This window comes from Paramisgurnus dabryanus, chromosome 2 (genome assembly GCF_030506205.2).
Source record: "Paramisgurnus dabryanus chromosome 2, PD_genome_1.1, whole genome shotgun sequence".
NCBI classification, from domain to species: domain Eukaryota; kingdom Metazoa; phylum Chordata; class Actinopteri; order Cypriniformes; family Cobitidae; genus Paramisgurnus; species Paramisgurnus dabryanus.
In genome coordinates, this window is record NC_133338.1 from 53,632,191 (window position 1) to 53,656,118 (window position 23,928).

General features: G+C 37.2%; 1 protein-coding gene across 4 annotated transcripts; it reads left to right on the top strand.

Annotated features, from left to right (window-relative positions):
* Positions 1-117: 117 nt before the first annotated feature.
* Positions 118-23,253, top strand: rnf166 (ring finger protein 166). Of its 4 annotated transcripts, none has more exons than XM_065261725.2 (7): positions 118-517; positions 11,425-11,581; positions 15,655-15,767; positions 17,733-17,768; positions 17,859-18,045; positions 21,676-21,783; positions 21,883-23,253. In XM_065261725.2, the coding sequence occupies exons 1-7, from the start codon at positions 348-350 to the stop codon at positions 21,946-21,948; spliced, it is 837 nt and encodes a 278-aa protein (XP_065117797.1). In that variant the 5' UTR covers positions 118-347; the 3' UTR covers positions 21,949-23,253. The 4 variants fall into 4 exon arrangements, with proteins under 4 accessions (XP_065117797.1, XP_065117798.1, XP_065117799.1 ...); XM_065261727.2 differs by having other exon boundaries at positions 125-517; positions 17,859-17,973; positions 21,883-23,250; XM_065261726.2 differs by lacking the exon at positions 17,733-17,768.
* Positions 23,254-23,928: the final 675 nt, after the last annotated feature.

Sequence of the window (23,928 nt, forward strand, 5' to 3'; positions counted from 1 at the left end):
TAAATCTTTGTTTTATTGCTACATTTATATCTACGCTCACTCTGGAAATGAGAGGAATGCTTGGGAAATGTAGTTTATATTTCACACAAATGCTACGACGAGAATAGACGATTAAACTACAACTCCCATCGTCCCTTTCGTCTAACTATATTGCGCCCGTTCCGTTAAAGCTACCATGTAATGTTTACTTCTTCGGAACAACGGCGTGTCTTCTTGCGTTAACAGCACTGAATCAGATGCCGCATCCGATGTGCTATAAACCGTCTAGTCGCTTTTTCACACGTTAAAGCGCAGGAACCCGTCGCGACAAACGGTGGATTATCCTGCGCCAGAGCTCCGTGTTTGTAATGGCGATGTTCCGCAATTTTGTGTCCGCTGCTCAGCTCAGACAGCAGCATCAGCAGCAAAATGGAGCCGCTGCAGCCGCACCTGGAGAGAGTCTGGAGAGTCAGTTCTCCTGTCCCATCTGTCTGGAGGTCTACCACAAACCTGTCAGCATCGCCAGCTGCGCCCATACGTAAGTATAATGTTGTTTTTAGATTACCATCCAGTTTTTTTAGGCATTTATAGTAAAAAAAATACATTTGGATCGGTCGCTTTGGCATTGTCATGAATGCATACTTCTGTGCGCGTGATGTTTTGAGCATGACGTCCCGTTATCTTTTGTCTGTCTCTGAGGGATAATAACACACTTCTTACATATGAATGTGCATTTAATTTTTGTTATTGTTTCGTTATTGATTATTGCTTTAGGTTTATCTCCCTGTAAAGACTAAACACCGTGTCGTGTTTACATCCTTTTGTGCTCGCAAGACTCAAAACAATAACATCGTTTCTTTTGTCAGCTTTTGGATTTGACCATGAGTGCTCGACATTAACATTTTTAATCTGCTCATACATTTTCCGATATTATTATTGTGTTTATGTTGTTTTATTGTTTAGTATTGATACAGTAACGACATTAACAGACATAAGAGCAGTCTTGTTTTTTTTTTTTTTGAGGCACTTCCTATGACAGCTGAAAGAACAAAGCGAGCAAGATTTTACCAAGATAAAAAATCACCAACATCGGATTCACAAACCGATCGTTCATTTGAATCGATTCAATCATTAAATAAGAACAGTTTTTTGTCCAATGTTTTACATTTGTATTTATTCATTTGTTCAGGTGTTTTTATAGATAGTGACTTCAATTTATACATGACCTGTATATTATGCATAAACCTCCTAGGATCGAACCCATGATGTTTGTGTTGCTAACACTCTCATAATTAAGCTACATGAAGCTCATATTAATATTAATCACTAGACCCCTTTTACTGTGCACGTTTAAAGGATTACTCCACTTTCATAATAATAAAAATCCAGATAATTTACTCACCCCCATGTAATCCAAGTTGTTAATGTCTTTTTTTTTTTAGGAAAACATTCCAGGATTTTTCTAATTTTAATCAACTTTATTGGACCCCAACAATTCCCAAACAAGACATAAGGGTCTTATCTAGCAAAATGATAGTCATTTTTGACAAGACAAATACAAAATAAGTACCTTTAAACGACCGCTTCTCGACGTGTGATGCCCCAGCGTGACCTTACGTAATTGCATAAGCACATCGAAAGGTCACGCATGATGTATATGAAACTATACTGCCCCAGTGTTTACAAGCGCTCAGCTGATAAAAAGTAAGCAAGCGCCTACAGTCGGCATCCGTCTGGCGTTTTCAGCCGCGTTTAAACGCCTTGGTGTGCATGCCGCCTTAAAAATAAAGGGGCTTAACAATGCCATTGAAGAACCTTTCCTGTCTAAATGGTTCTTTAAAGCACCCTTAACATCTGAAGAACCTTTCTGGTTCACAAAAGGGGTGAAAAACGTTTCAGATTATAAAAATGTATAAAAGAAAAGGTTCTTTAAAGACTAAATGGTTCTTTAAAGAACCAGGAAATGTTCTATATGGCATCGCTGTGAAGAACCTTATAAGCACTTTTATTGGGCAGATCGTCACCCTTTTGCTGGGCACACTGGGACTGCCCTTGCCCTTTACTACCCCTTCCTTTTTCTGCTCTTTTTCTGCTCGAGGGAAACATAGTGACCTTCAAACACTTGTTTTATTGCTCAGCGATATTTCTTTTCTTCTAATTCATGTTAAATTTAAATCTTCAATATCAAATCAGGATATGAAAATAAAGCAAATCATTGTTTATCTGGTAAGAAGATATAGTTGGTGTCACCTAAATGAAAACTAATCCATGGTCATAATATTATTAAAAATAAAGAGAAACCTAAACAGGCAAGATGTAAAATACCTAATATGCACTAAACTATATGTGATTGATCAATTTCTGGAAATCTGCAGTGTTTAGGTCAGAATTTTGTTAGCATGAATTTCATGCAGGTTTAGTCATGTCTGGTTTCTCACTTACACAAGTAATCGCCTCACCGCTCTTTCATGAGCCGTATGATTTGAGCAATCTTTCATGCCTGGAGAGCAAACAGTAGAGAAAATTTACAGACCAAAGTTGTTGGTTCAAATCCCTAACCCATACTAGCTCTAGTATTAAGTCCAGTTTATACTTCTGCGATGACTGTACAGCATATTTCATCCAGAGATACAGGTGAGATTTTTGGCACATTGATTGCTTTATTGCCCTCATATATAATAATCTGCACTGGATTTGGTGATTCTCTCTTCAGCTGTGCACTAAACTCCCACACTGACATGAAAACACTTTAATGCAATGAGCAACGCTGTGGCTCATCTCAAGAGTAGGAGGATTTCCCTGCAGATTTATCCTTTTATAGCCTTTGATTTCTATTTCATGTCATTTTTCGATTTGTTTAATTAATTCAGAACTAAGAGATTTTCTGGTTTAATTGATCAAGGATCATGTAATGTTACATTTTCTTTATTAATCGTCTTTATATGACAAATAATTATTGCATTTCTGTCACACATAACTATGGTATGATTTCATAAGACTTTAAATATAGCACATGAGTCATTTGGACGTTTTTGTTCTTTTATATTCAGAACATCTTTTGTTCAACATGAATAAACCTTTTGGTTTTGAATGATATGAGTGTGACAAGGTGTTATGTTTGGTTGAATAATTGTAATTATTAACATCTACTTATAATTAAAACTTCAAGTAATATGTTGTAGCTATAACTCAATAGCATACGTTACCTTCTTATTCTCTTAGCTTATTTAAATTGGAGATGCACTTATACAACTTAGATACGATTTCAATACCAAGGGCTCTATCTTACACCCGGCGCAATGCAGCGCAATGCGCGACGCAAGTGTCTTTTGCTAGTTTCCACCCTAATTTTCACGTTTAGCGCCGCGTTGTTTAAATAGCAAATGCATTTGCGCCCCCTTTTGCGCCCATGGGCGTTCTGGTCTGAAAACGAGGTGTGTTCAGGCGCATTGTTGGCGCGTTGCTATTTTGAGGCAACTAAAATAGCCTACGCCATTGACCAACAAAAACCTGGTCTAAAGTCTAAAGTCAATGGCGCAATGTGTTTTATGTTATTTAAAGAGCGCATTAGTAAAATGCGCCTATACACGGGAGGACAACGCGGGTTTGCTTATCACAAGGTACATGAATGCGCAGCAGCACAAAAACGCTTTTAAATATGAAAGATTAAAGGATTGAATGTAAAAGATTATTATTGAGTCTCTTGGACATAAATGAGGACTAATTATGAGACGTTAGAAGGCACAAAGAGCTCCTTCACCTGTAGCCTGGTAAGTAAATAAATGCTTTGCTTTAAACAAATGCGTCTGTTTTTAAATGTTTTTTAATGCTACCTCACGGATTTATTGTATATGATTACTCTGTACCTGTGGATATGGTGAGGTGAGAAACATTTTTAAGTCATGCTTAAAAAAACTCTTTGCTAAAAAAAAACGCTGTCCAAAGTGCTGAAACGTGAGGAGAGCCGTTTGTAAATTCTTTATCTCCTGTTTGTTACAAATAAAGTATTTTTAGAGTACAAACCTTATCTTACATACTTGTAAATTATTTTTTGATGATATTGGATAGCCATACATTTAAAGCAATTATAAGCCTGCTTTTTACTTCCATGACTAAAAGAAAACGGGTTTTAAAGGTTTTAATAAAAAAAAACAATTTCAATACAAGTGGAAAAACAACATAGCCTAATTATTTAACATTAATCTTAAGCTGGGGATCTTCTTCCTCCGCTTAGTTTTTCAGTTTACAAAGTCCGTCATCTAAATAGGGATTAGACATAACGCCAGCGCAACTGGCTTTTAAAGGGGATGAGAGCTGTGACTCTCATTGGTTTACTGCACGTTACGCCCAAAATACTCCCATTACAATAGGACCTACCCTTTTCGACCATGCGCTCGGCGCAAAAACAATTTTTCCCGTCGTTAAATTAGCAAAAGTGGATTCGGACACGCCCATTTAGACGTTGCGCTGTGCGCTTTAGACAATGCGCTTAGATCGTTAAAATAGGGCCCCAAATGGTAATTGCATCCAATGGTTCACTGTGATGAAAAATGTAGATGTTCGGAACTTCGGATGTTTAAAATTGCTGCTGCAATTTTATTAAGAAAATATGCGGTGTGCAATTCTACTGTTGAATGTTGCGATATTTCTTGTGAAATACCATTTCCCTTGAGAAATGCTGTTACGTTATAAAGGACAATGACGAAAGGACTTAAGGTCTTGATAAAAATGTTGCATTCTTTCAGTATAAATAACAGTAAACAGGGACAAAAGCAGCAGCTCATTTGTATTTGAAGAGAGAGAGACACACACTAAAACAGCACTTTTTTTCTGCACACCCAAAAATGGAGTTTTAACATGGTATAATAAATCATCCATAGGGTATTTGGGCCTGAAACTTCCTGAGACATCTGTAAAATTGCTATATTAGCTGACCTTTAATTTCTCTCTTTCTTGCTCTGTTTCTTTATCGTTCTTATCTCTTGCTTTCTCTCTCTCTCTCTCTTTTGTGCTTTGGTTCAGATCCCTCAGTAAAAGCGTATCTGAGTGGCAGATGTGATTTAAAGCACATTTCTGCTAGTTGTTATGTCTTGTTGGTGTCTTCCTTTTCCCTGTATGGCATGTTTAGACTGTGCAATCATTTTAAACAGTAGTTCACCCATTAATAAAAAAAAATTTTGTTATCTCTTATTATCTCTTTCTCTATGTATGAAACTTTACATCAAGGTAATAGTGACCAAAATCACCACGATTATCAATATTATCATGGTTTTGTGAACAATTTCTAGAAAAGTAAAAAAAAAGTATTGATGCAAACCAAATTTAAAATAGATTTTTCTTTCACTTTTGTTCGCATAAACCTCAAATAAATTACATTAATCATGGCACATTTGGGTTCGTGAGATAAATGTAGAAATCTAGTTCAGATAAAACACAAGTGAGTAAATCATATTTTCAGAAGTCATCTGTCTGCATATGTTGTGTTGAAATATGGTGTACTTTATGACCCAGGAGTAACGCTGCACATCACCTGTGCTCATAGCAATCACAGAAACAAGCTTTAAACTTATCGTATCACATCATTTAAAGGGACACAAGGCAGCATTTTTATGTTAATAAATCATCTTCGTAAGTCGGTATATGGTTAAATGACTCATTACATGACGAATGAAGACTCTCTCGCCCGCCCCTACCGTCTGTAGGAAGAATACCCCACTTGCAAGTTCGCTGTATCCGACCCGGTGTCCTTCAGTCTCGTATAGTCTTAGATATAGAACGCATTTACTCCCAGACACTAGGGGGAGCTAGTAGACAAATAATACTCAGACTTGCCTTGTGTGCCTTTAATGCAAAATGAATAAAAAAGATGGATCTGTCTAAAGAAATGTTAAGGTTTCAGTACAACTAGATTTTTCTAAATGTGAACATTTTTTGGATTTAAATTCAGTCAGTGAAGCGCTGTCATCACAAACACATGGGAGCAGATGTGAATGAATGTGTTTGTCTCATGTTATTGCTTACATTGGTTGATGGTGGACAGGGGTTATTTAGCCGTGACACTGGCGTGGTTAAACGTAATAAAAAAATGATGTGGTAACCATTTAATTGGTAATCATCTCTACTCTTGTGGTCTAAGGGTATTTTGTGCTATATTGTCTTCTGGAGTCACGTGACAGCTTGGTTGACATTAAAGTCATTATTGACAATATTCCTCTGTGATCGGGTCATTGAGTTTAATTCATCTTTGTGTTGACATGTTGTAATAAAGACTCATACATAGGGGGGCTTCCCAGGTACATTTCTTTCATTTCCAGCTGTCGTTGTCTCGCACATCATCTCAAGTCTCCACCTTTCATTGAAAATGACTTCTCACTGTTGGTGTGAAAGTCTCTTTAGACTGCTGGGTTCTTTGTCTCCAACATCGGTTGTGTTGCCTTTTTCCTCTGTTGTTCAGAAGATAAGATGTTTTTAAGATCTAGCCAGCGTATATGTAGTGTCAGATGTGTAGTTTCCATTTCATTGACACTCAAACACGTTTGAGTTTACTTTGGATTTCAGAAACCTCCTGAATTATTCACCAAAGCAAACTGAGACACCAAAGCATTAATCATGATATATTGAGCGAGATAATGGTCGAGAGAGAGGTGCGGATGGTTATAGCCTATTAATAAGACTATAATCTAAATTAATAATGTCACATCTGTTGTTACCAGTTTAAGACGGTCTGCAAACATGTTTAAATAAATGTTGAATTGTGTGGACACAGAATTGTCTTCAGTATTAATTGTATGATAAATATTAATAAATAAGCCGTATGAGAGTCATTACATCTTTGTTTCTGACCTGAAGAACAATCACATCATCTCTTTATCTTCCACTGCTAAAGAGCTGCAGGAGATGTCTGCTGTCTTTGAAAGGAAAATTATTCTGGTGACAGCATAGAAATGTTTTGCAAAGAGGACCCCAAACAACAATAACCCTCATGAGCCATGTGCCACCACCAATTCAAAATTAAAACATCTTTTCATAAATGCAGAACGCAGTGTGAATTTGATGTTGCAAGTTTTTGTTTGGGTTATTCTTTGCATTTGGACAAAAGCACAGTAGTATATTATTTTGTGTTTTCTCTCTTTGATGGCAATGTGACATTTTAAAGCCCATAAATCTTTCTCCAGTTGGTCACTTAAGTACCCATAACCCTGTATGTGGGCTGTTTGAGATTTACAATCTCAGAAATAAGTATGATTATTTAGCAATTTCCAGTTTTGTTTGAAAATGTCATACTTTCTGGTAGTCTGATCAAACGTAGTAATCTCAGCCTCAAGTGTCATGTTGGCTCAGCTGCAATGTATGATGCATAGGGCACACTTAACTGGAAATGTTTCACCAGATTCAAAGTCATCCTCTGGTTGGTTGAATTATACAAAATTTCCAAGGAGACGTGTGTGTCATGTTCTTTAAAGGTGCAGTGTGTAATTTTTAAAAGAATCTCTTGACAGAAATGCTAAATAATATACAAAACTATATGATCAGGGGTGTAACATAGACCTTTTAATAATGACCTTTTTATTACCTTAGAATGATACGTTTTTATCTACATACACAGAGGGTCCCCTTATGTAGAAGTCACCATTTTGTGCCGCCATGTTTCTACAGAAGCCCTTAACGGACAAACTTTTTTATTAATTTGTCTCCGTCAATGACATGTTTTTCCGGTGGTGGCTACCGTAGCTTTATACGTTTCAAAAGCGAGGGAAGAGCAGTGGACTGAGCCATTGGTTGCATTTCGCAACCTCACCACTACATTTACACACTGCACCTTTAAGGAGACGGGGTTTTGTCCGTGAGCCGGCGCTCTGTTTTTTTGTGCCGAGAGTTGAAAAATTCGCAACTTTGGGTGAAATGCTCGACTCATCAATGTCACTTCTTCAGCCGTCCAATCACAGTGGAGGAGGGGTGGAACAAATATCACAACAACCAACCGTTGACAAAGCAGAAGTATCAGAGCAAGCTGGCAAGTCAACGTCTTCCTTGCGTTTTTAGCCGTGTAAAAATGTTTTGGTGTGCACGCCCCTTAAGGGTCCGCCTAGAATCACCACAAATTCGTCTAATCGAAGTATGCGAGGTTGACAGCATTATGTTTTTAATAGAAATCCAATAGTTTTGCTTAAAGCAGTTAGTGGAATCTAAATGAGATATTTTAACATGTTTGTCAGTGTCTGTTGTTGTTGTTGAGACATCTCCATGCCCCTAAACGTGATTGGTTGATTTACGTGTCAGACATATGGACTCTTGTGTGGTCCTTGTCAATTCAAAGATGCCATGGTTCCCACAGCTTCAGTATACGTGAGACTGAAAGGTCCTGTCATGTGTAGTGCATTGCATTGTGGAAGACCATGTCTAATGTAATGTGCTCTGGTTGTATACTTCACCTGTTTGTATACTCTAGTTGACTTATCCGACAATTTGCATTTTGTGCACAGTAGACATACTGCATACAATTTTTTCCAAAAGCCATTCGGATAATGAATACATTTAAACACTGACTTGTAGATCTCTGTTCTAGTTCATATGTTTACATAGTGCTGCTTAATAAAGCCCAGTCTAAACCTGGCAGATTCCCATTCGGCGTTATTGCAGATATCCAGACGTCCGGTCCAGAACATTCTGTCCATGTTTACAGATCTGTAGATCCTCCATTCTCTTAAGGGAGGAAAATCCTGCCATCCTGCTCCACTTCAAGCCATAAAAACTGGGATTGTAGAGAAAGAAGAGGCAGATGGGACAAGCCTACTGTAACTCACCAACACCACCTGCTTTCATTCGCTCTTATTGATAAACTCAAACACAATGATGTCATGATATACCAATAAGACTGTATACTAGGCTTGCCGCGATAGTCGGTGAAACGGTGATAACCGGTGCTTCAGCCTCTCACCGGTTATATCACTTGCCCACCGCGACACCGTCTTTCACCGTCGTTTTGTTATTTTCATCTAATTAAATAATTTAGTTTCGTTAGAGAGAGCAAACACTTACAATTGAATGTGTCTGCTGACTGAATTTAGCGGAGCTGAACGCGCGTCAAGTCACAGAGTAGCCAGTGTCAGATTTAATTTATTTCTGTCAGAGTTTGCGAGGCGAGCTGACTGACCAGATGATGACAGAAGCCGCGTGCTTACTCGTTTTTGTTATAATATACATATATGATGTTTGATATTAGCGAGATCGTTTTGTTGTTGTGTTTTTCATCAAGAAAAATATTAAACCAATCATTCAAGCAGCGCTTTTATGGATAAGTAGCCGGTTGCTCTGCTTGGGACTGGCGGGTTCTGTGAGAATTACCTGCGCACATTGACTCAAGCACTTAAGTAAACCAGCTGTTGCACTCGCATTGCACGCAAATTCATACGCGATTTAACCCAGCTTACGCAAGCGCTGTATTTAAACAGTTGCGTAATTCAAAAGTGAAAGTAAAATGTGCACATCTGCATGCGCATTTATAAGCCCCTCCCATCCGTTGATACCGGGATCACCGAGTTTGTGCCGCGCCGATTAACCGGTGGGAAAATTACGTCACCACGGCAACCCTACTGTATACCTTGAACTTAAACTTGATGGCAGCAATTAATCTATAAAGTTTTAAGTGATGATCATCTGGGGAATATCATGTAAACATGTCAATTTCTTACATCCTTACATTTGGGAAGTCATCTATTGTTAAAACAGTAAAAGCTGATTTTACGGTATGTGGAAAATAATGTGTTTTAACCATAAACCACCTGAACACATTGCATTATGCCAAATACACAAAATAATGTTGTTTTTATCAATGAAATAGGTGCTCTTTAACAGGTTAGGCATTTATGTTAAAACATTTACGTTTTCATATATTCATAACAAACGCGGCATATATGTAGTTTATTGGATATATGACTTCCTTTTAGGAAGTACTTGTAACTGTCATGTGGATGTAATGATGACAGATCCGCTCTGATGCGATTATCATAAGCTAGGTTTCCATCACCCTGATTTTTTGCGCTTTTCGAAGATTTGCATAAGAAACGAATGATGGAAGCGTCCACTTTCGATAAAAATCCCTTAATTCGCAAAAAAGTTTTATGCTTGTTTGATGTGGTTTTTGACTTATGTGAATAATTTCAATCGTAACTAAATGCAGTCTTGTCTCCAAGTGTGCTTTGTTTTGTTTACTGTTGGTTATAAGGTTACCAATACCACCGTCATGCGCTCGAACAACTTGATGGAAACGCAACTAATTCGCAACTAATTGTTTTGCGAATTTTAAAAAGATTTGCTTCACGTTTCGATGGAATCCCAGCTACAGACATCAGATTCATTTGCACAGAAGAGCGGAGCGAAGCACAATGGACGCACAGAAAATGACTCCAGAAATATCTGAACTTTTATGTTTCAAACAGAGATGGCGATAGAGAGGCCAATGTCATGGATTGCAGCTCTAATCGACACAAACATGTGTACATTTATGAATAGAAATGATGTCAAATTCTAGAAAGAAAAATGCAGCAGATTTTAAAACATATAGATGTGGTGGTGCATCCAGTCCCAATTATTCAAAATCCATTTTACAAAACATCTGACAAACCAGATTTAAAATTTAGTATAGATGGTAAGCCTGCATCCAAGCCATCTGTTGAATAATTTCAAGTTCTTACTTCAAATCTTGATGACACTTCATCTGCACGATGTGGCGTAATTGCAATACTTGTGAAACATGTGTCTTCTTCTCTGGTATGGCTCTGCTTCATGAGTACATGACCGAATCGTGGGTGCAACTCAAGTTCATAGATGTTGAAATTATTACAGCATCAACATTTCTCTTTTATATCATTTAAGGACCTTACACTACTCTCACCAATGACCTTAGCTTCAATTTCCCATGACTCGGTCACCGAGATGCTGATGGAGGAACTCTCGCTCAGCCCTGGATCCGACAGTGCCATAAAACAAGGCGTATGTCTGGCGGATAAACCGCGAATGATTCATTGCTCCTGCGGCCCTATAAAGTCCTGCCTCATCTGTCAGAAGCTGACAGATCTGCCATCGCAACTTCACAACTTTTTTCGTGCTGATGTTTCCATGTATTATGGTTCTGTGCTGAGTCATGCTACCATGAATTGTGTTGGTTCTGATGGGCAGATACGCTGACTAATAAACCGAGAATGATGGGGAAAAAAAACGCTTTGTCTGCATGCATTTGTGCAATAATGTCTTAATTTGACCAAAACATGTAGCGTAGGTGAACCTTTCCTTTCAGTCTGTTGTAATGAATCAAATTACTGTTGTTTTATTCGATTACTGTTAACAATACTGAGTTTCTGTAGCCAGCTGTAGTTGTGAAGCCCAGAGCCCACAGCCGGGGTGATGGCATCTCTAATGTGTGTTTATGCATGTGTGTCTTGACAGTTTTTGTGGCGACTGTCTTCAGCCGTGTCTGCAGGTCACATCACCGCTCTGTCCTCTCTGCCGTATGCCCTTCGATCCAAAGAAAGTGGACAAATCCTCCAGCGTGGAGAAACAGCTCTCTTCATATAAAGCCCCGTGCAGGGGTTGCAGCAAAAAGGTGAATCAAACAAATCCATCATGTTACACACAATAAACAAACAAAATAGGTTAACCTGCTTTTAGTAACATAACAGCATGACATCATGACATATAAAACCATAATGAACCAAGTATTTTACTGCACTGTTAATATTGAAATATCTTTGTAATTTTCTTTCTTCTAAGCACTAACATGGCTCCAAAACTGGCTCGTATGAAATTTGTGATTCGGCGTCTTTTATTCATGATCTCATTTTATAGACAATAATACTCACAGAAGATCAATTTCTAGCTGATGATGAAATATTTGTGCATAACTAGAAACATTTTCTGTGTATTCAAAATTAAAAAAATATTTTTTATGACTCTTGCAGGACTGTATATCATTTATTTATTATTATTAACTGTGTGGGAACTTCATAGAAGACGCTGCCTAAATTAAAGCATTGTTTACTAGGGCCGGGTATTATTACCAATTTGATGATTCAATTTGATTATTTTTTAAATATATGGTCTCAATTCGGACCAATATCAATTAGTTATCAATATTTCGTTAAAAAAATCTGTTTTGTCACTTTAAAGGATTACTCCACTTTAATAAAAAATCCTGATAATTTACTCACCCCATGTTATCCAAGGTGTTTGTCTTTGACTTTCTTCAGTTCACAAATTAAGTTTTTTAAAGTATTAGTCAATTTTCTTTAAAAAAATCCAGATAATTTACTCACAAACATTTCATCCAAAATGTTGAGGTCTTTCTTTGTTCAGTCCAGAAGAAATTATGTGTTTTTGAGGAAAACATTCCAGGATTTTTCTCATTTTAATGGACTTTAATGGACCCCAACATATTACGTGAGGTCGCGCTGGCACGTCACATGACCGGAGGAAGATGAGAAGTTGTGGTTTAAAAGTGCATCTTTTTTATTTTTCTTGCCAAAAATAACAATCGTTTTGCTAGATAAGACTCTTATGCCTCGTTTGGGATCGTTTAGAGTCTTTTGAAACTGCAATTTTAAACTGCATTATAACTGTTAAGTGTTGAGGTCCATTAAAGTCCATTAAAATGAGCAAAATCCTGGAATGTTTTCCTCAAAAAACATAATTTTTTCTTGACTGAACAAAGAAAGACATCAACATTTTGTATGACATGGTGGTGAGTAAATAATCAGAATTTTTATTTATAAGAGTGAAATATTCCTTTAAGACCTACAGTCTTGTTCAAAATAATAGCAGTACAATGTGACTAACAGAATAATCAAGGTTTTTAGTATATTTTTTTATTGCTACGTGGCAAACAAGTTACCAGTAGGTTCAGTAGATTTTCAGAAAACAAATGAGACCCAGCATTCATGATATGCACGCTCTTAAGGCTGTGCAATTGGGCAATTAGTTGAATTAGTTGAAAGGGGTGTGTTCAAAAAAATAGCAGTGTGGCATTCAATCACTGAGGTCATCAATTTTGTGAAGAAACAGGTGTGAATCAGGTGGCCCCTATTTAAGGATGAAGCCAACACTTGTTGAACATGCATTTGAAAGCTGAGGAAAATGGGTCGTTCAAGACATTGTTCAGAAGAACAGCGTACTTTGATTAAAAAGTTGATTGGAGAGGGGAAAACCTATAAAGAGGTGCAAAAAATGATAGACTGTTCAGCTAAAATGATCTCCAATGCCTTAAAATGGAGAGCAAAACCAGAGAGACGTGGAAGAAAACGGAAGACAACCATCAAAATGGATAGAAGAATAACCAGAATGGCAAAGGCTCAGCCAATGATCACCTCCAGGATGATCAAAGACAGTCTGGAGTTACCTGTAAGTACTGTGACAGTTAGAAGACGTCTGTGTGAAGCTAATCTATTTTCAAGAATCCCCGCAAAGTCCCTCTGTTAAAAAAAAGGCATGTGCAGAAGAGGTTACAATTTGCCAAAGAACACATCAACTGGCCTAAAGAGAAATGGAGGAACATTTTGTGGACTGATGAGAGTAAAATTGTTCTTTTTGGGTCCAAGGGCCACAGGCAGTTTGTGAGACGACCCCCAAACTCTGAATTCAAGCCACAGTACACAGTGAAGACAGTGAAGCATGGAGCATGATATGGGCATGTTTCTCCTACTATGGTGTTGGGCCTATTTATCGCATACCAGGGATCATGGATCAGTTTGCATATGTTAAAATACTTGAAGAGGTCATGTTGCCCTATGCTGAAGAGGACATGCCCTTGAAATGGTTGTTACAACAAGACAATGACCCAAAACACACTAGTAAACGGGCAAAGTCTTGGTTCCAAACCAACAAAATTAATGTTATGGAGTGGCCAGCCCAATCTCCAGACCTTAATCCAATTGAGAACTTGTGGGGTGATATCAAAAATGCTGTTTCTGAAGCAAAACCAAGAAATGTGAATGAATTGTTAAAGAATCATGGAGTGGAATAACAGCTGAGAGGTGCCACAAGTTGGTTGACTCCATGCCACACAGATGTCAAGCAGTTTTAAAAAACTGTGGTCATACAACTAAATATTAGTTTAGTGATTCACAGGATTGCTAAATCCCAGAAAAAAAAATGTTTGTACAAAATAGTTTTGAGTTTGTACAGTCAAAGGTAGACACTGCTATTTTTTTGAACACACCCCTTTCAACTAATTGCCCTATTGCACAGCCTTAAGAGCGTGCATATCATGAATGCTGGGTCTTGTTTGTTTTCTGAGAATCTACTGAACCTACTGGTAACTTGTTTGCCACGTAGCAATAAAAAATATACTAAAAACCTTGATTATTCTGGTTAGTCACATTGTACTGCTATTATTTTGAACAAGACTGTACATGTAATGCACGGATCCAATATATTGTTACACATGCATTTTCTTTCACACAGCAGACTACGTTTACAAGGATGATTGCGGCATTTTGAAATAATTTTGTGTAAATATATTCGTTCAACACATTATCTTTTTTTGCTTAAAGGAACAGTATGTAAGAAATTTATATCAGTTATTCATTAAATGGCCCTGATATGTCACTAGACGTTAAAAAATCATTTTCATTTCAAATACTTATATCACTAACAACAGTGGTCTAGCCAGGGTATTATCATTTAAAAAGTGGAGTTGCAGCCCTCAACTGATGTTTATGTTGTCCTTTTGTATATTGGCCACCAGCTGTGTGATTGCAGTACCAGTTTTAGCCACACGTTTTGTGATTGCAATACCAGTTTTGGCCACAATCCTACATATTGTTCCTTTAAATATTTAAATTGGCAAGGCTTAAAACACGTGCAAATGATAAACTTTCGTTACAATGTAGGATTTCCAAATCAATATTGTTTTGATCGATTAAAATTGGAGAATCTATATTTTTTACCCAGCTCTAATGTTTGCACAACTACAATAAAAACAGGCATTGAACTTTTTTTTGACGGACATGAGGTAGGTTTATCACTACAAGTGACCCTGGACTATAAACCAAAAAAAAATGTGTAAACTTTGTTGTTATTAAGCTCAGCATCTTGAGCAGCACAAATACAGTCCTTTGTTGTTTTGGTTAAACTCACGCATGTCTGTAGACTAAACACGTGCACATGACATCACATTACCAATTAAAGATTCACATTTTCCTAGTTTACACAGAGAGGCATTGTTTTTAAAAGTTTGCATATTGAACCCCATCTTTAAAAGTTGAAAAAGTCTTCAAAAAGTCTTTTTCACATCCAGATCACGTGAAATTTTTCGTTTTTGGATAAAAAAGTTGTTGTGTAAATGCCCCCTAATGGGGCGTACACCATAAACGCGAATTCAACAATTTGCCCGAGTAGATTACATATAAAGTCAATGCAATGACGCAAATTGGGCATTGCGTTTGCTGCGAAAACACGTGCTATTCGCTTCAAACGCATCTTCACGCAAGTTGAAAATATTCAACTCAATCAAAAAAAAATTGTATGACATGAAGTTAAATCCCACGAGTAATGTAGAGCGAAGATTGTGACGCTTTGGGTTTGGTGTGTACCCCCCATAAGAAATAATAAAGTAACATGCACTAATTGTATGTTAATGGAGGTGATAATGTACTAATCACATTTTGCTCTTCTGAATTTTAGGTCACTTTGGTCAAAATGAGGTCGCACATCTCATCTTGCACAAAGGTTCAGGAACAGATGGCCAATTGCCCAAAGTTTATGCCAGTGGTCCCCACCTCACAACCCATTCCCAGGTATAAAACAACACCTCATTTTCTCAGATGTTTATCAGCGGTCCAGGCCTTATTTAAAATCACCGTCTATGCTGGGTTTTCAAACCACATAAAATTACGAGCCAGTGCCTGGTTTACCCTTCCACGCCGTTATCTTTTAGTTTTCCCTAAAGAGTAGCCGATCCCACATGACTCAAGTCAAATGCGGTCTTATGACTCACAGCTTTCTGGAAAAACATTCAGAGTTAAATTTTATGTATCCAGGACGCGTTTTATTCTCTAGAGATGCATTCTTTTCTTAAGGCCATCGCTTTAGATATACTATACTGTAGATCTAGAGATGTCAAACTGATGTCTGACAGCGGTTAACAGACACTCATAACAGAAAGCCGATAAAAGTCCAGTTGTGTGCATCGTGCTTCACTGTTCCTTTGAAGCACAGGAGGAAGAAAAGGCTATGAATTCATTAGCTCTTCAAAGCATGCTTATGTATTCCTGCGCAGTGGTCTTGCATCATAGCTGTTTATCGCAGTCTTTGTGGAAACGCTGCACAAAAAGACTCCTGCGTCGTCCTGCATACACTATTTTATTTGCATTGAGGTGCTTTGTGTACAAGTGTGTGTGTGTCCCGAACATAAATGCACACAATGTGCAGTCAGTCAGGGATTTAATGCTGCCTTCGTGTGCTGTCGGAAATTTGATAATTCCTACTTACGAAGTTGTGATTACAAGCTTGTTGAAGATTGGAGGGCACACCAGGTTCATACTTGTTTGTGTGTGTGTCTCGGGTAAATGTGATTTATTCCCATTTTAAATTTGGGTTCAAAACTTATAAACACAAGATCAGAGGGTGTTTATGTGCAATTTTTACCTAGGAAACTCGTATTTATGATAGCACATGAAGGAAACATAATACGATGCATTTTGCATGTAGCAATCGTGGTTGCCAGATCTGCGTAACAAAACCTGCTAAATGACTTTGGCTTAAATATCAAAATTATTCATATATAAAATCATCTTACTGTAAGATTTACAGCTGAGATAAACACAATCTGTTCACTTTTACCCGCTGGAAAAACAACTAGTTTAAAAATAGTCCAAATTTGTGGGAAACTGCTTACTTGGCAACACCGGAAAAAAATGTATGAAGAATGAAGCCGTGTGATTGGAGGAAAGGGGTTGACAAGAGTGGTGATCTCATCCAAATGTTTAGAGAAAACAAACTCTTACTTTATTTGATTAACGTGCACCAGAGAAATGTCCATGATATGACCAACAATGTGTATTTGTAAAGTTACCACATTGAAAACATGAAAAATTGTATTACACATTTACAATGCCCTGTGCTTAACTGCTGCATAGCGTGCAAAGGAATGCTTTCAAATAAATGCCTTTTTTTCTTAATTGACGAGCTAACTCGTCATCAATAATCACTGTTTTTTTAAACATTTTTTTACTTTTATTTTTGTGGTGGTCATGACTACTTTGCCCCCTACATTTCATAATTAGATTATGTGGCTTTAGCCGGGGTTTTACATAACATACATAATATATATTTTGTTGTTAACTATGATGCATTATTTTTAACTTGAACTGAGAATAAATGTGAACAGAAGGTTTTTTGATCGTTTCATATGCATTTTTCATGAGATGAGTTTGTTATGCAACTCCTGTTAGATTTGCTGTGTAACAGTGTATAATAACTTTCATTAAAAATATTAACAAACATTATTACATTATGCTACACTAGCATTGACCTAGTTTCTTAATTAACTATTTTGAGATGTCCTAGATTCATCCTGCTAATGTATTTTCTACAGAAACGCATTTACTTTTAATGTGCATCTTCATGTTTAATGATTTTTTATGCTGTTTAAAAAACAACTGATTATATAAAATATTATCAAACACATAAAGCTATAGAGCATGTTAACCATGTTTAGAAACACACTTTTTAATTTTTAATGAATATTTTTTATTTTTTAGTCCACAGACCCCCTCAGTACCTTCAAAGACCCTCAGGTGTCTGCAGATTTCTGTATTCCTGTTATTTCTTTTGGGACAAGGTAATTTCAGGTAATATTAAACATTTTTCTCTTTTCCCATTAACAGCAATATTCCAAACCGTTCCACATTTGTGTGTCCTTACTGTGGCGCTCGCAACCTGGACCAGCAGGAGCTAGTGAAGCACTGCATGGAAAACCATCGCAATGATCCCAACAAAGTGGTGAGTGTCAAAAAATCATCCAAGACTTCTTCTCAACCCTCCAGCACCTTCAAGTCATGCAGTAAAGCAGCGGTCAGTGCACTCTATAGCTGAATTACTTTCATTATGAATTAAAGTCCCCCTGTTGTTGATTAATTATATACTTTAAAACATCAAATCAGCATATGTAAAAAAAATTCCTGTGATAATAACTTCTTCATGCTTTAAAAATAGCTTGAATGTTACTCTATTAGAGGTGTTACGGTACACAAAATTCACGGTCGGTATGTAACTCAGTTTTTAAGTCACTTTTCAGTTCAGTTTCAGGACAGTTAGGGGATGCAAAACATAAAATTACTTGACGTTTATTATTAACATTTGTAAACATGACATTTGTAAATTTTATAAAACATCTAATTGGTTTAAATAAAATAAATATAATGAAACGAGGGAATAACGGAAATTGCCATGCCTACTTTCTACTGTAAACAAAACTTTGCAACGCTTGTCCCGCCTCTGGGGTTTCCTGATTGGCCCACTGTTCGGGACCTGACATTGATGAGCTGCATTACCTACAAAAGTTGAAATTCTTTTAACTTAACACTGTGTCTTAAAACTCAGCGCCCACGCACAGCAAAAGACGTGAAACGCTCATGTAAAGGTCAAACACGTCAGTCTAGCACGCATTTACATAGAAAAGCAATAGAAAGTAGTGCAGTTGAATGAAAAAAACGTTTTGACTTTTGCGGCTTTGCTAAACAAAGTTGCCGTCTGCCACTTAATATGTTTGTGTGAAAATTCGGATTTGATGTATCAAGATACAAGGCCACTGTTAGCTGCTGTTAAAAACTGCATTCGGTACACGTGCACCGAACCCGAAATCCTTTACAGAAGTGGTTTGAACGATTACTAAACTCAACACCCTCGCCACATTTAGGCTGTGTCTCAATCAGCTCCCTTGTTCAGTAGTCTGGACACTGATCATTTTAAAGGAAAACACCACCGTTTTTCAATATTTTACTGTGTTCTTACCTCAACTTAAATGAATGAATACATACCTATCTTTTTTCAATGCGTCCACTTTTAATCTTTGTACAGCACCTTGGGAATGTGTTAGCATTTAGCCTAGCGCCATTCATTCCTATGGCTCCAAACAAAAGTTTTATTTTTTGCCACCATACTTACTTGTGTAACTACTCATGTAAGAGTCTTTAAATAATGAAAACATGGAAGTGTTTGGTGGCTTCTAAATTCATCCCTGTTTGGATCCCAAGGAATGAATGGGGCTAGGCTAAATGCTAACACATTCATGACGCGCTGTACAAAGATTAAGTGCACGCATTGAAAAAAGATAGGTATGTATTCATTTGTCTAAGTTGAGGTAAGAACATTTTAAAAAATTGGAAAACGATGGTGTTTTCCTTTAAGGGCTGTCTCAATCCAGTGCACTGGAACATTCGTTCCTTAAGAATTCCCACAATGGTACGCAAAAACCAGTGAGCATTGATGGTCCCTATGTTCTCTTACTGAAAATCATGATCTTTTCTGAAGCTTTCCAACCAAAAATCGCGTGAGCCAACTCAATAAACTTCATGAAATGCGACACTACTTTTATAAAGACAAACATTTGTTTAAGTTTTAATATAAACATACATTGCTAAACAGGAAGTGACCACAATCTACTTACTTAATATTTAAATGTAATATTCCTCCAAATTTATGCATGGATATGTAAGAGAATAATGAAAGTGTTTTGCACAATATACTTTAACAAGTGTTTAAAAATTAAGTCAGGGAGATGTTGGTTTTGCGGGTTGTTGATGAATAACAGCTGTAAATAATCACAAAGCACTTATGCTGGGTTCACACCAGACGCGTCAAATTTGCATCTACCTCTCAAAGTTGGACGTTTGAACATTTTGAGTGTACTCGCTTTATTTGTGCGTGAAATTCTAGTCATCGAAACATTCACGCAGAAATTCACATTCTGTGAATCTGCTAGGTTCCTGTAATCACGTCACTACTAGAGCAAGCTCCTGATGGTTTAACGCGGCGCGCTTTTCCGCCAAAGTTAAAAATTTTCTACTCGCGCATTTCCTGCAGCAATGCTCAAGTCGTTGTACCGTCCCACGCCAAACGCCTCATTCATGCCACGAGACCTCCAGATGCGTGTCAACGCGTCTTTACATTGACTTAACATTGAAATCACTCACACTTGACGCTTCTTCCTGGTGTGAACGCAGCATTAAGCAGCCACGTCACTGAAAAATAAGTGAACAGTGTCCTAATGTGATATGAGTTAGGGTCCTTACCAGTGCCCGAACCTGCATACACAATATACTGATTTACAACCTCAGGAGCTATGGAACGGATTGAGACACACCTTTAGTATACATGGATATCAGCTGACGTCACTCATTTGTCTTCCGCCATTTTGAGAACCTGAAGTGGTCGCAAAAGAACTAGAAGCTATGCCTTCAATTGGCTGTGAGCATCAAAATCGCTATTTTAACAACACTAAGACGGCTCAACACAACATGATATTTTGCTCGAAGTATCGCCTGTGTCTCTGCACGTGAACTCGAGCATTGAGAACATTGTTTGTGAACACAGATTTAACTAAAAAGAAGGTTTTGAACAACTGACTTTGGATGATTTGGCGCCGCTCGCCGCCTTCTTCCCAGTCAAGATGTATCGATCTCCAATTTCGACGTAAGGAGGGAGGAGAGTAAAGATTGATATCTCCTAAAGCATAGTTCCATAAAAATGCACGGATAGTTCGTTGTTTTGTCGCAAGTGAAAAACAATATTGACCTTCTAGTTGAAAAAGGAGGCTCATATGAGATTCATTCATTCACATTCGGAAATCGATTATTTACGTCTGGCAGAGATGACGAGTGGACATCATTACATCCAAAGTCAGTTGTACAAAACCTTTATTTTTACTAAACTCTGTGTACACAAACAATGTTCTCAATGCTCGCGTTCATGTGTAGAGATCCAGGTGATACTTCGAGCAAAGTTTCATGTTGTGTCGCGCCTTCTCATGTTGTAAAATTGTGGTAGTTCAGTAGCAGCGAACATCGAGATGCGACATGTTGTCTTTCGTAGCCCTTTACTGTATCCGTAAGAATCATAGACAGTAAAAGATAAGAAATCCGTAAATCGTAGCAAGGTAGCCAATGCTTGTCAATAACCTACTGGTACTCGGTAGGTCCTAAAGATGGCGGCATGACGTAAAAGGTCGCATGACTGAAATCCATCTATACATGGATCTATGAATATGCTAATTAGTTCCCCCCACTCAATTGCACCAGCTCAGACCATAGATATATATGTACATAGATGCTGTGTACATTCAGCAGTTCGAGACAATACATATGTGAGTTGTCATATTTTTCCGTGCCTATTTTAGAGCATTCAAACTGCACATGCTCGCTGTCTATGCGACACCATACATAATATCTATGACTCGAACTACTGATCCACTCGTTTAACTGTGATGATGTGATTGGTTGCATGTTTGTGATGTAGAAAACAAAGGCGGATTTGGAGCAATTTTGTTGAATTTGCATATTAAAAACTCCACATAGGCAACAATAAAAAGTCTATTTTCACCACAGGGGGACTTTAAAGACGGTTCTCATTAAAATCAGCACCTGTTGTAGGCACGCAAAGTTTTTTGGCGTGATTATAAGTGTGTCCTGTGCTTCTTGTGTGTAGGTTTGTCCAGTATGTTCTGCAATGCCCTGGGGTGACCCCAGCTACAAGAGCTCCAACTTTCTGCAGCATCTTCTACACCGACACAAGTTCTCCTACGACACATTTGTGGTTAGAAGACACAGAGATATTATACTTTACATGCTCAACTCTTTTTACATAACGCCTTGACTGATTTCATGAGATTTTCCCACTTGTGTGTGTTTGTAGGACTACAGTATCGATGAAGAATCAGCACTTCAGGCCGCTTTGACCCTTTCACTGTCTGAGAACTGAGTGTGAAGTCTCATCCTGCTCCACAAACTCAGACCATCAGCTTTCATCTGTCTATTTCTTCATTCCTCCTGTCACTCTACCTCTCTTCTTCTCTGTATTTCTGAGCTACGCCCATAAGTAGCCCCACATAACTCTTCAGCAGACGTGTCACTTCCTGTTTCTTCAGAAGTGGGAGGGGCTTCTGGTTATTTATCGCTGTCATTCATAACTATCAAAACATTCAATGCACATAGGCAGAAAAGGAAGCGTGCTTGTTTTGGTTCTTCCTTATTTTCTCTTTTATGTTCAAATATGGACAGATTGCACAGAAACCCCTTTGAGTCAGTTTGGCGAGGTCATCGCTCCTGATATAAAGGATAGATCACTCAAAGCTGAACGTTCTGTCACATTTTACTTGCATTGCAAACTGCGTGATGCCATTTGATGGCCAGTTTTGTCTCTTGATGTCAATTTGAAGTAAAACTTCATCCCAGCAAGCAATTTTATGTTTAAAAGACAAATAGCTGTAAATGCCATTCAAACCAAAGCCAGATGTCGAGGATAAAACGAGGCAAAATTCAACCAAATTCAAGTTTATTGTGGCTAGTGGGTTACTCATAGACAGACTACATGTGACTCTGGACTGCAAAACCAGTCGTAAGTCACACGGGTATATTTGTAGAAAATGGCCAAAAATACACTGCATTGGACAAAATTATAGATTTTTAACTACAGTTAAAATAAAATAAAAACATTGTAACTGTAGTAAAGCCATGGTTACTACAAAATAACCATGGTTTTGTAATGCATGGTTTTCAAAAAGCATAGTCAAAACGATGGTTTTGCTAATAGTAATAAATACACCAAAAAGACATGGTTAACTACACCTTTACCACAAAAAACATGGTTAATTTTTGTAGGGGTATACAGCAAAAATCATTAGGATATTAAGTAAATAACATGTTCCATGAAGATACTTTGAAAATGTCCTACCGTAAATATATCAAAGCTTTACTTGTTGTGAGTGAATGCAGCAAAATTGCCAACAAAATTTGTTTTTTAATATATCCCCATTCAGTATACAAGGTCATTACAGCAGTAAGCCAGTAGAGAGCGCTAAAACAAACCTTTTTATCAGTACTTCACTGCAAAAAATGCCTTTCTTACTTAGTATTTTGGTCTTGTTTTTTAGTAGAAATATCTAAAAATTCTTAAATCAAGATGCATTTTCTTGATGCACAAAATAAATGACCTAAGAAAATAAGTCTAGTTTTTAGACAAAAATATACAATTTAAGTGAATTTGTGCTAACACAAGCAAAAATATCTGGCAATGGGATGAGAAAAAAAAATCTTGAAATAAGTTTTCTTTTTTCTTAAACACTTAATTCAAGCTGAATTTTCCCACCCCATTGGCAGATATTTTTGCTTGCATTAACCACACATTCACTTAAATTGTATGGTTTTTTTTTTTGTCTAAAAACTAGACTTATTTTTATTTGGTCATTTTGCTCATCAAGATACATTTTGATTTAAGATTTTTGTTGATATTTCTACCTAAAACAAGACACAAATACTAAGTAAGAAAGTCATTTTTTGCAGTGTATGTGTTCTTTGGACTTTGAACTTTAAATGCAATATTCTAGATTTTAAAATCTTTGTATCTTGCAAAATATTGTGATTTACTGACAAACCATACATCAATAGAAAGCTAATTTATTTACACTGCAAAAATGACTTTCTTACTTAGTATTTTTGTCTTGTTTTCCATGGAAATAACAACACTGCAAAAAATTATTTTCAAGAAAAAAATTCTTAGTATTTTTGTCTTGTTTTAGTAAAAATATCTAAAAGATTCTTAAATGAAGATGCTTTTTCTTGATGACAAAACGACCCTAGAAAATAAGTCTAGTTTTTAGACCAAAACAAATGTCAAATTTAAGTGATTTTGTGCATAAAACAAGCAAAAAATCTGCCAATGGGGTACGCAATTTTTTCTTGT